This window comes from Perissodus microlepis, chromosome 13 (assembly GCF_051167445.1).
Source record: "Perissodus microlepis isolate ML-2025 ecotype Zambia chromosome 13, ASM5116744v1, whole genome shotgun sequence".
Classification (NCBI taxonomy): Eukaryota; Metazoa; Chordata; class Actinopteri; order Cichliformes; family Cichlidae; genus Perissodus; species Perissodus microlepis.
In genome coordinates this window covers 20,640,525-20,652,757 of record NC_140473.1, presented here as the reverse complement: position 1 = coordinate 20,652,757, position 12,233 = coordinate 20,640,525, and the positions used below count along the sequence as shown (strand labels likewise).

At 38.0% G+C, this 12,233-nt stretch overlaps 1 protein-coding gene across 1 annotated transcript in view; it reads left to right on the top strand.

The window, feature by feature from the left end:
- The first annotated feature begins 5,187 nt into the window (after positions 1–5,187).
- Positions 5,188–12,233, top strand: part of ryr2b (ryanodine receptor 2b (cardiac)) — a 73,496-nt gene continuing 66,450 nt past the window's right edge. The window contains exons 1-8 of the mRNA XM_084949253.1: positions 5,188–5,235; positions 7,098–7,217; positions 7,546–7,650; positions 8,106–8,180; positions 9,638–9,716; positions 9,873–9,985; positions 10,628–10,751; positions 12,128–12,224. Of these exons, the coding sequence (XP_084805379.1) occupies positions 5,188–5,235; positions 7,098–7,217; positions 7,546–7,650; positions 8,106–8,180; positions 9,638–9,716; positions 9,873–9,985; positions 10,628–10,751; positions 12,128–12,224 (761 nt within the window). The remainder of the gene's footprint in view (positions 5,236–7,097; positions 7,218–7,545; positions 7,651–8,105; positions 8,181–9,637; positions 9,717–9,872; positions 9,986–10,627; positions 10,752–12,127; positions 12,225–12,233) is intronic.

Below are 12,233 nucleotides of genomic sequence, written 5' to 3'. Positions count from 1 at the left end.
TTTTCATTCAGAGGTCTTTCATACCATTTTCCTGCTGAATAACCAAAGTGAGCTTGACCTTCAGGACATGAACTATAATTCTTTTTTTTTAATAAAATGTTGTCGGTTTTATGCCAGATGTAGCAGGATTCAAACCTTCCAAAAAATTAAACTTTTGCCTCGTCAGTCCACAGAATTTTTTCCCAAGTCTGGGGGATCATGTTTTTTTGTTTGTTTGTTGAAATTTCAGTAATGTCTTTGTGTTCAGATTGGTCAGCAGTGGTTTTCTCCTTGTAATTCTCCCATGCATGTCATTTCTCCCCAGTGTCTTTCTTTTTTTCGAATCATGAACACTGACCTTAAGTGAAACTAAGGCCTGCAGTTCTGAACCAAAGGATGATGTTCTGGGTGATAAAAGTGCTAGTTTACATAATTAATTATAAAGCATATAGGTGGTACCCCATCATATATTTTACAGTTGTGTCCCAAGGGGCAACCTTTGGGGCTCAATATGAATCCAAAGCAGAAAGATCAAAACCTGCAGTACCTCTAAGGGCCACTTGAAACCTACTCTAGAGCTACGTCAGTCCATTTAGACTTCCACATTAAAGGGGACAAATGTGAAATATTATTCCACAGATGTGTTTACAGAGGGCATGCACAACAGAGTAAATTTAATAGAGAAGCTTCTATTTGAAGAAGGTAATGACTTGGCTTCTAGCTGGAGATGACGTGAGCTACAGAGGTCTTTGTCTACCAGAACAGTTAATATAACTTCTCTCCTTCAACTTTTACAATCTCATTAGAAATAATGACTAAGTGTGTGTGTGTGTGTGTGTGTGTGTGTGTGTGTGTGTGTGTTTTCTAGATGAAAAAGCTGTTTCCTTAGAGATGGTGCCCTCCAGGAGGCGATGACACGGCAGCATGTCAATGAAAAACTGAGTGGCAGCATGTTGCTCTGGTTAATTTGATTGGGCCCTGGATACAGGCCAATATGGTGGTTCCATATGGTGTACAGACTTCAAAACCAATTTGATATCTAATCAAATCAAGACTAAAATGGAAGATAATGATTTTCAAATGCAATTCACATAGAGAGACAATGATGTTGACTTTTCCTGAAAACAACAGTTACACAATATCACATAAACTTTTGAAATATCAACATCATATCTATTGTTTGTTTACTACATGTGTTTACTTTTGGTAAACGAGTTAATTGATAACTACTTGTGTTCAAAAATACAGTATTAGCAATAATACTAACATTTCGTACTTGGAAAACAATTAAAAAACATAAATGATAAAATACAAATTTTCAGGCAGTATAAACAGAAGAAATTTGCAGTCTTTGTTGTTGATTAATTCAATAGGTGCGGTTTGTTCTTTGAGTTGGTGGATTCATTAAACAATTTATGGCTAAGTCAAGCATTTATTATCCAGTGGAGAAATTGTTATTTAAACAATGTCTTTCATGATCCATGATTCCATAATCCACATATATATGAAAGCTTACACAGGACTCCCTGACACTGCACCGTTAAGACTGTACTGATTAAGGTTATTTTTAATGCAAGGTCCAAAAGTAAATATCTGTATGAGATTACAACTAATATTAGTGGTTCATATTTACAGAATGGTGCTTGATTATATGCAAACACAGAGATTGATACTGGTGAGTTTAGTTGAATGGGTTGTTTTAGCTGTGCAGATATTTCAAATACAGCCTTGCAAGCTGAGAAGTACTTCAGCAAGACCGGAGAGTAATAACAAAACAAATATAATAGCAAAATTGTTTTAGAAAAGTGATTCGGCAATGTCATCACTTCAAAAGTGTAAAATGAAATTGCTGACCGGAAAGAAATATATTAGTTACTCGTCTTTTGTTTTTGTGTTGTTGTTGTTTTTATCTTATTCTTTTTAGCACTTCCTCCTCACAGTGCTAAAAATATAGACTTTATTTCATGATATCAGTACAGAGCTAGGCAGTGAATGTGAAAATTCAAAAGGTTTCTCTCTTTGACAAGCATGAATATAGTCAGCAAATGTCAGGGTGACCAACCTGTTACGTTCTTTATTCAGTGTCTTCTGTGCAAGTTGAATTTTGGTGCAAAAGTGCTATAGAAGAAAGGTCAGCTGGGAAGAATTAATGTGTTTGTGCATGATAGTCTTAACAAAAACTGTTGACTTTTTAATGTAACCTAGTGCGTCCTCTCAGGAAATGTGCCCCTACTGAAAATATCCAGAAATATTTATACTTGCATACAGTACCGTGGACAGGTCTAGAGCCACCCATCATTTATTGATATTTTGATAGGAAAACGGGAAATACATGCAATAATATATTAGTTAGGACATGCCCAAAAATACTGTGCATCAGGCAAAAAATCAAAAGAAAGAAGGAAAAAGCCTTAGTACAATTCTTAAAACCTAAACTGGTCATTGGCAATCAACTTATTGGGGCACAAATACAATTTTATGTCCATATACACTGTGTTTACTTTTTAGCATTTATCAATGAAAGAAATCAGAATAGATTATGTGTTGACAAAGCACCCAATTTCCAAAAAAAACCCTCCAGAAAACATGGAAGACTATTAGCAAAACCACACAAGACCAGAGTAGTAGTAAAATAAGAAGAGATCAAGACTTTTGAACTGTACAATACTATACTTACAGTAAAGTTTCCACCAAAGATATAATAATAATAGTAATATTAATAGGGCAGCACTGTGGTGGGTAGTTAGCACTGCTGCATCACAGGATCTGCATGTGTTCCTGTCCGTGTCTGAGTGGGTTCCTTCCAGGTATTTGGCCTCCAACAGTCCAAAGACATGCAGTTATTTGGGTTAGGTTAACTTGTGATTCTAAATTGCCCATAGGAGTAAATGTACCTGTGAATGGTTGTCTGTTTCTCTATGTTAGCCCTGCAACAGGCAGGCAGCCTGTCCAGGGTGTACCCTGCCTCTTGCCCTATGGCAGCTGGACTAGCCTCCAGCCGCCCACTCACGATCCTGAATTGCATAAGTAGAAGAGTACGACTCCAATATTCTTCTCCAATACCACTGGACTGGAGTACTGCTAATACCGCAATGTTTATTGCCATTAGATGAAAGTGTGAGTGTCACCTGTGATGGAATATGATGGCAAACATGTATACATGCTGGTGCTTTATTTAGGTGTTTCTATGCTGTGCTACTTTCTACTTCCACTGACTCTTTGGCCTTGTGGTGCAAGAGTCCTGTCTTTCTCTCTCTCCTTGTGTTCCAGGTCTGCCACACCTGAGTGGTTCAGATGACCAACATTCTGCTCATTAGTGAAAGTGTATAGCCCCAGCACCAAATGCTCCTTGCTGTCTGGCCTCTAGGCTTTGTGATGGTGGTTACAGGGGTTAGTGTTGTTCAGCACAACCTGAAATGTGGCAAACCTGTGGGACCTGTCCTGTTCTGCTGTTTTTGAGCCAACCTGCATGTAAGATAGTGGAAGCTTGGCAGGCATTCTCTGAATGTTTTTTTTTTTTCAAGTTTATTTCTCCTGTTTTGCTGCCAGCTAGGGAGTCTAAGTATTGTATTTTTAAAGTTGTAGCTAGCAGACTTTTTGTGCGTGTTATATTTTGCCTTTGGAAAGTCAGATGTATCTGTGCTTCCTTCTGTTCGTTTTGTTTTTGCTTAAATTTTGTAAACTTGCTGATCGTGAACAAATTAGTTATGGCTGAGGCGCAGCTTGTTCAGTAGGTTCAGTTTGAGGTTTGTGGTTTGTCTTACACCTTCTGCCACCTTAAACTTTCGAAGGTCATAAAAGCATCCAAACACTTTGTACTTTGCTGTAGCTTTTATTCAAAAAGCTTTAACTATTTTGAAATGCAGATCTACTATTATGTATTATGTATTAAAAGAATAAAGCGACTCAGAAGTATATAATTAAGCTCCAGCTGAACAACACTGAAGTGATATACACAGTAATGACTTAGCAATTATGGCCCAATAATAAAATGGATATGATTCTGAAAAGGGCCATTCTCCATAATGAGTACTCTTACTCTAAATGCTCTCTTTTGTTGCTAAAACCCTTGCACTTTGTAAATAGGATTATGAATTTTACTAAAGAGTCTTTGCAAAACAGTCCCATAAAAACAGTTTTCAGGCTCTCGTGGAGTGGAGTGCTACCTTTTATGTAATCTGTTACACATGAACCTGAAAATCATAGCTGACAGTGTTTTCTGTTCTGTGTTTATTTCTGGTCAAATATTCTACACCCCTGTACCAACTTACTGTGTGAGGGCTGATAGTCACTCTGATGTATTTACAAGGAAAAAACTTTTCAGGCTCAAATTTTTAATAGCGTTAATCCGCGTTTGTTTCTCTTTAGCCCGCTGTGCCTGGGTAGCCTTTAATGACTGTAGATCAGGGATGTCAAACTCATTTTACATTGTGGACCACACACAGTCCACTTTCATCTTAAGTGAGCCGGATCAGTGAAATTCCTTTTTCTGTCTGTGAAAAGATATTTAACTACACACTTAAGCCCATTTAATATCAGAAAAAAAAGTGTAATTTTGATAGTACGTATCAGTTTTTCTATGTGATAAAAAAGGCTGCTCTTGCAAGTGAAAGAAACCTGTCAGCACAAATAGATAAATATGTAAAATTATAGAAAAGTTCTGGAAGCTCATTGCCTGAACTCTCCTGCAATTACAATTACACAAAAGAAATTCATAATTAATAATTTTGTTAACAAAAAATATTAATAATATATGTCTGGCCATGGAGGGGCTCTGTAAATAAAGTTTTAGAAAATGTGATGGAGAGCACAGATTTAGGACTTCTTACTCTCCAGTGGGACGGATTGGACTCTTTGCCCCCCCTGGGCCTTATGTTTAACACCCCTGATTTAGACTATCAAATTTGTTTTGATTAGATATTTAAACCTTTATCCATTTCATTTAAAGGAAAAAAAACACTCGAAGCAATAGTCAGTGGCAGTTATAATGCACATCCTGTACCCTAAAGTAAACTTCGAGCTCTTGTAGGTTCAAGCAGATGTTAACAGCTTCAACTTTTCCTTCCTAAAATGGCATCGTGATGGCCGGAGTTGAACTGCAGACTCCGCCCACACACTCAGGGCCGTGTACCTTCATGTTCCAGCTTCTCCAGTCCCTGTCCTCTTCTGGCTCATTCACTGTTTAATGTGGCCATAAAGGTTTAAATAATGACTGACAGTGGAGAAGGCGACGATGAATTCCAGTTTCTACGGACGGTGAGTCAGACAGCTTACAAATTAAACATACAGGCCAATATTTAGTCAAACAGAGGTTTTCATTGGCTAGCAAAACAGCCAACCATCACCGGAGGTTTAATAATTAGTAAGTAGCTGTACTAAAGGTAGTACTTAGGGTAGCCTATTTAGCTTTGTTTGAAACATTATTAGTGTTTTTTTTTAATTAATTTATTTGTTTAATTAAAGTTATATGTAGATTTCTGTCAGCAGCAATTATGCAATCATGTAACCATGACACTGTTTTGTGCGCAGATGCCTCCATACGCACGTCATAGTAACAGCATTTCACCTGTTTTGGGCTAGCTGACTAATAGCCTTATTAAAAACCAGAAACCAACCCACATGTTATGATTTTAGTCTATTGCTGTAGTAACTGATTAGCTGATATAGTTTATTTAAGGTCAGGTGTCAACAGTGATGCATATCCCAATCAGTTAAAAGATTATCATATCCCATTTTAATTAAAATCGCTACATTTTATTCAAGAAAAAATATAAATAATAAAATGTTAATGTAATAATAGTTTAGCAACAACAGTGACAGCAAAGGGAGGCCAAAAATGGCTTCTCTCATCTTCACTGCAAGATGCTATTATTGCTCTGCAGCTGTAAGTTGTCCTCTCACAGCTTGTAATCTTTGCCCTCTGATAAGGGCATGTCACATGGAGGGCGTCTGGAGTGGCTGAGACACATACACATTCACACAAAGCCAGCGATGTTCATCATCCTGAGCCCAACACATAGACTGGAGAGAAGTCATTTTGCGAGATCCATCTACGATATCATACTTTATTATATTAAATGCAGGATTTCCCCCCCGCAAAGTCGTTCAGCCGTGGTATTAAGCTACCCGGATCCTGATGGAGCTTTCCTCGTTATCATTTAGTTAGTAGATGACAGGGAAAACATACCGTAATAGACCCAGTGATTAAATATATGACATTTGTGAAATGGCAACAATGTTATATTTGTTATAAAAGTGTAGTCATTTTTTATATGCAAAGAGGTCCCAATTCCACTATTAAAAAAAAATACAAGAAACCTTAAGAAGACAAACAAAACTGTAGCATTTTCAATTCGAAAACACTCGCAGTGAAAGCCTGTTAGATCTGAAATTTAAGTGTCCCTTAAAAAAGACTCCAAGTCCTGCTCTAATGCTCTAATGTACCTCAGCATTGGACAGTGTGTTTGACTGATTGCAGAGTACTGCAGATATGAAGAGTGGAAAGAAGGGTAAATCAGGGGTCAGACTGTGCAGTATCTTCCCAATATGGATGTTTGCAGCCTGGGTACAGAGAGGTGTTGGTTTTATTGGCGACTGGCCTGTCGCCTGCTGTCGTTCCTTACAGTTCCTCAAATAAACAGAGAAACCTAATTTGGCCGACGTGGTATTTAAATGCAGATAAGGTAATGTTGACAGCGACTGAGATATCCTTATGTGTTTACAATGGGACTGCACAATGGGGCAGTTTGGATGATATACCTAAAAATTCGCACATTTCATAGTTTAAAGTTGTTTTAACATTTAAAAAGCAAAATAGGACTGAATTTCTATGTTTGGTCATTGTGGCCAAACACGTTTCCTCCTCTGAGAGAATTGAATTACATGATATGAGAGGATGAAGATTTTTTTTCTTTGAAGCCAAAACTGCTTCACTGACTTTCTTTTTAATTAATCCACAAGATAAAATTTCAGAGGCGTTTTGGTGTGATGGAGGTCTTTAGCTGATCCTATCCAACAGAAGCTTTCATGGTGAAATCCGGTGTATCTCAATATGTGAATGCGCTCTGTGGGCTTCTCTAATTTGAAACCTGTCATCTGTGTGTGTGTGTTCTGCACAGGGAGATGAGGTGGTTTTGCAGAGTACCTTCACCTCCCAGGAGGAACATGTGAAGCTATGTCTTGCTGCTGAAGGATTTGGCAGCAGACTTTGCCTGCTTGAGCCCACCTCTAACTGTAAGGTAAGGAGCTCTGCCTGTGTGACTGCACAGTCCTCCCTTACTGTCAGACAACTCAGTTTGCCAGTCATACAAAGAGAGAGATGACTGAATTTTCCAAATATTTCACTGCACATGGACAGTACATTGTGTTTATTTTTAAGTATCTAAAATTTTAGTTCCTTATTGGTTTTTGTAACTCGAGCATTTTTACATACCTTCCTTCCCAGTTTGGACTGCCCATTGCCAATTTGCCATGGTCTTTGGCACTAATTGCACTGTTGGCCTGTGAAGGGAACAGCCAGGCATGAAATTACCTCAAAAACTCCAATGTCTTTTCTTTCTTTACCAGAATGTTCCACCAGACTTGTCTGTGTGTGGCTTTGTCCTGGCCCAGTGTCTTTCTGTGCGAGCCCTGCAGGAGATGTTGGCCCACAGTGAACACCTGGCTGCAGAGGTCTTCTCTATTATTTCTCCCATAACCTTTATATAAAGTCAATGTTCTCACTCAGCGCTCCTTATTGTTCCGTAAACATATGATTTTCTGTCATTGTCATTTTGCAATACATATGTCTATTTTTGAGGTATAAATGGAAATATTATGATAAAGTCAGTATATTTTTTTATATTATTGTGATATTATTAACCACAGTGTGGGTGCGTAAGGATTTTGTCTGTGACATTATTTCAGGGAGATTTGTTTTGTATTTATATGGATAGCACAGTCTTGAAACACTGATCTAAGAAACACGGTTAAGCTAGAACAGCTGGTGTTTACATTAGAGTTATCGTAAATTAAATAACTTGTAAACAAACTGTCTACACATCGGAAGGATGCTTTGTTTATCTCTTTTCCTGTTTAACTGTTTTCTGCAGTTTAAATTGATGTTTGTGTATTTTAATCACATACAGGTGGGAGCTGGAGGTAGCCATCGCACCCTTCTATATGGGCAGGCGGTATTGTTTCTACACTCATACAGTGGCATGGTGAGTCAGCATATATATATATATATATGTATATATGTATAATTTTTTTTTTCTTTCAAAAAACTGAATAAATTACACAATAACACATCCGACACAAAATCCTATATATAGCAAAAATTATAAAACTTATTTTTTTGTTTTAATTTCAATGTTCATTAAACCCTGTAGTTTAAAAAAAATATCATCTTCTGACAATTATTTCACGGTTCAAGCTTTACAGGGTTAATTCTTCATGGCATGGATAGATGGCATGTTTACATGATAGCATCACACCGCTGCTGCACAGCCAAAATGGGAATTTCCTGTTCCACCACATCCTAAGGTGTTCTTTTGGATTGCGTTCTTGTGGCGTTGGAGGCCTTTTGAGTACACTGGACTCATTCTCATGTTCAAGAAAGCAGTTTGAGATGATCTGAGCTTTGTGATATGGAGCATTATCCTGCTGGAAGCAGCCGTCAGAAGATGGGTACACTGTCGTCCTAATGGGATGGACATGGTCAGTAAGAACAGTCATGCAGGCTGTGGTTTGTAAATGATGCTCAGATGTCACTAAGGGGCCCAAAATGTTCCAAGAAAGTACATGTCACACCATTACACCCCCACAGCAGCCTCAACTATTGATACAGGCGGGACTGATTCATGCTTTCATGTTTTTTATGCCAAATTCTTGTGCTACTATTTGAATGTTGCACTTATGAGACCAGGCAGAAATCTCCAATTTCCAGTCTTCTGTTGTCTGACTTTGGTGAGCCTGTGCAAACTGTCTTCAGTTTCCTGTTTTAAGCTGACAGAAGTAGCACTTGGATTTGTTCTTCTGCTGCTGTTCATCTGCTTCAAGGTGAAAAATATTGTGTGTTCTGAGATGCTCTTCTGCATTCATTGGTCGTAAGGAGTGGTTATTTGAGGCGCTGTTGCCTTCCTGTCAGCTCGAAGCAGTCTGGCTTCTGATCTCCTCTGATCTTTGGCATTTTTGTCCAGAGAAATGCTGCTCACTCGTTTTCAGACCATTCTCCATAAACCCTAAAGATAGCTGTTCAGGAAAATCTCAGAATATTAACAATTTCTAAAATACTGAGATTTCTGTATGGCATCATGAGCCATGTCACTTTTAAAGTCGCTTGAATCAGCTTTTCTCCCCATTCTGATGCTCAGTTTGAACTTCAGCAGGTCATCCTGACCATGTCTCCATTCCTAAATGCTTTGAGTTGATAAGTTGTGATTGATTAATTAAATCTTTTTATTTGTAAGCAGTTGAATAGGGGTACTTAGTGAAGCATATTTGTGGATCTGGATGGTTAAATATAATTTGTGTATATAAATGGTATGTTTTTTGTTTTTGTTTTACTTTTAATAAAAAGAAAATAAAGTCTTCATGTTCCCACACTGGTGTTATTTTTGTGAAGAATATTTTGGTATGTTCACTGAATTATTTACCTGTTTTTTTATTTCACATCCAGTACCTCAGCTGCTTGTCTTCTTCTCAGTCTTCAACTGACAAGCTGGCTTTTGATGTTGGCCTACAAGAGGACAAAGCAGGTATTTATTTGAACGATCAGTTAAAATAGTTTCTTTGTTAAGGTATTTGCGATGCTCCCACCCTATATTGTGTTTTACAATTATAATATTTTTTTTAAATCAGCTGTCTGTGAACTGCTTGTTTCCCTTTGTGTTTATATTCTGTGTGTGGTTCAGGGGAGGCGTGTTGGTGGACTGTCCACCCAGCATCCAGACAGAGGTCAGAGGGTGAGAAGGTGCGCGTAGGTGATGACCTCATACTTGTGAATGTGTCTTCAGAGAGATACTTGGTGAGTCAGAACAAAACTGAAGTTTTCCTTAATGGCAAAAATATACTCTGAGTGAGCCTCCACTACGTTAAATATCAAGCACACTAACCTGGTTAAAAGTTCATTTTGTAGACAGTGAGGTAGCAGAAAAGGGTTGCACTTTTTTATGTTTTATGTTTAACAGCCATTTTATGGCTATGCACAGATATTTTTGGAATGACACCATGCTGTGGTCTCATCCGCTGGGATCAGGTTTGGTCTATCGGTGGTGGGCCAGGGGACATTGTAAGTAGTGTATGGGAAAGCATAATTGTGACAAGAGCGGTGGCAAGGGAGCAGCGATCCATTACTAATGCTAAAAACAATCCTAGTTGGCCGGCTAGTCTCCATTGGTCGCTTGCCAAGAGCTCCAGCCATGACTGCATTTAGTGTTTGTTAACTACCTGCCCCTCAACAAGACTGACAAGAAGTTGGAATCATAATCAGAAGGTTAGGCTGGTTAGCATGTGAACCTCAGAGTTATTTCACACAGTACCTGGCAAAAGTTGCATTTTCTCCTGTCTCTAATATGTTGTGTAGCTTAATGGCTTCAGATATAAAATAAAGACAAGTTGTATTTATTGTTGATGAGAATATATTTAATGCCATTTTGTTTTTTCCCAGCACCTTTCCTTTGGCACTGCATCTGACAACAAAAGCTTGAGTGACAGTCTGATTGTTAATGCAGCCTTCCAGCAGACCCTCTGGAGTGTTGCTCCCATCTGCTCTGGACGCGCCGTTGCTCAAGGCAAGTTTTGTTTCCTTTTGCTTTCTAAACATGTTGCAAAGTAGCTCCTTTCTCAATTTAGATAATCCACCTGATTCTTTTGCTCCAAGAAATACAGCTCTTTCAGTTTCTGCACTGCAGATAATGTTAATATGTTGGTAATAAATAATACATCAAAGCTGTGTTTTAATAAATTGAGGGGACCAAATGCTAGTTCATAAAGATGCTATGGGCTTTTGAACTATTATTAATTGCGTGCAAAATATAAAGTTAGCTCAATGCTGATGCAGTTTCGATGGATTCCAGAGGTTTTCCACAAGTATTCAATTTAAAGCAGTTACACTGAAATAACATAAAATGAATATGTACAGACCTTCAGCTTTAATTTTAACAAAAATATTGCTTTAACCATTTTCATACACAGGCTCAGAATTTCAGAGAGCAGATGTAATTCAACAAATTAAAACCATAATAAATCAAGTGTGTAGTTTTAATACTTTCTCAAGTCTGAAACCATGGGGATAACAGAAGAATTGGATTTCTGTGTTGTTGTTGTTTTCAGGTTTTTTGCTAATTTAAGAAAAAAAGAAAAAAAAAAACAGTCTCTATTTTAGACATTTTTGTTTGTTAGTTGGTCTTGGTGCCTTTTTTTGCCCATGCATCACACTGGCATCACAGAACTTTAAAGAGGATATTGTATGTTTCTAATCATGAGCTTCTCCAGCTTTTTCATTCCCTTTTCCCCTCGTCATACTTCAGGTTGATCACTTATCCAAATAATGGTGGTCAAGCATTGCTATAAATGTTTTGGGTGTTTGTGGCAAATCTTTTTTTCCTTTTCTGATCTCGAGACTTTTTTTGCACCTTGTGGTGAACCCTCTGTTTTTGCCCTTTTTGAAGTCTTCTCTTTTGTGGCAAGTCTTGGATTATAAGATTCCTCTTTCCTGGAGAGAATTCTTCACATGTCTGGAGGGGGTTTTATCTATAGCATGGAAATGACTCTATCACCACTGATGTCTTCCCTGGATGTAGGGTCACTTATGTGGTGTGTGCGTGTATCTGTGTGTGTGTGTTTTTGCTCTGTGCTAATGTTCCTGCTGTCTCCCTAATGGTTATATATTGTTTTGCAGCCCAAGGCCTGTTTTACTCACCACTTCACCTCTTTGACCACATGTTAATGTGAAGGGGTTTAAATAACATGTGATGTCTCTGTTTCTTTATAAAATTCTGTTTAAGATCAGTCAAAAAGAAGCTGCAAATATTCAAACTTAAGGTTAGCAGTCGCTAGAGCTTTTACTACAGTTATATCGATTACCTTTTGTGCTACTTCTGTGAAATGTTGCATGTTTTACTAACCACTTCAAAGCAATAAATGTTTTCTGTCTTGCTGACTCTAGGATACCTGAAGGGGGGTGAAACACTTCGGCTACTCCACAGCCATAGTGACGCATGTCTGACTGTTCCCTCTACAGAGCATGGAGAGGAGCTTCAAAGGTTAGTCGA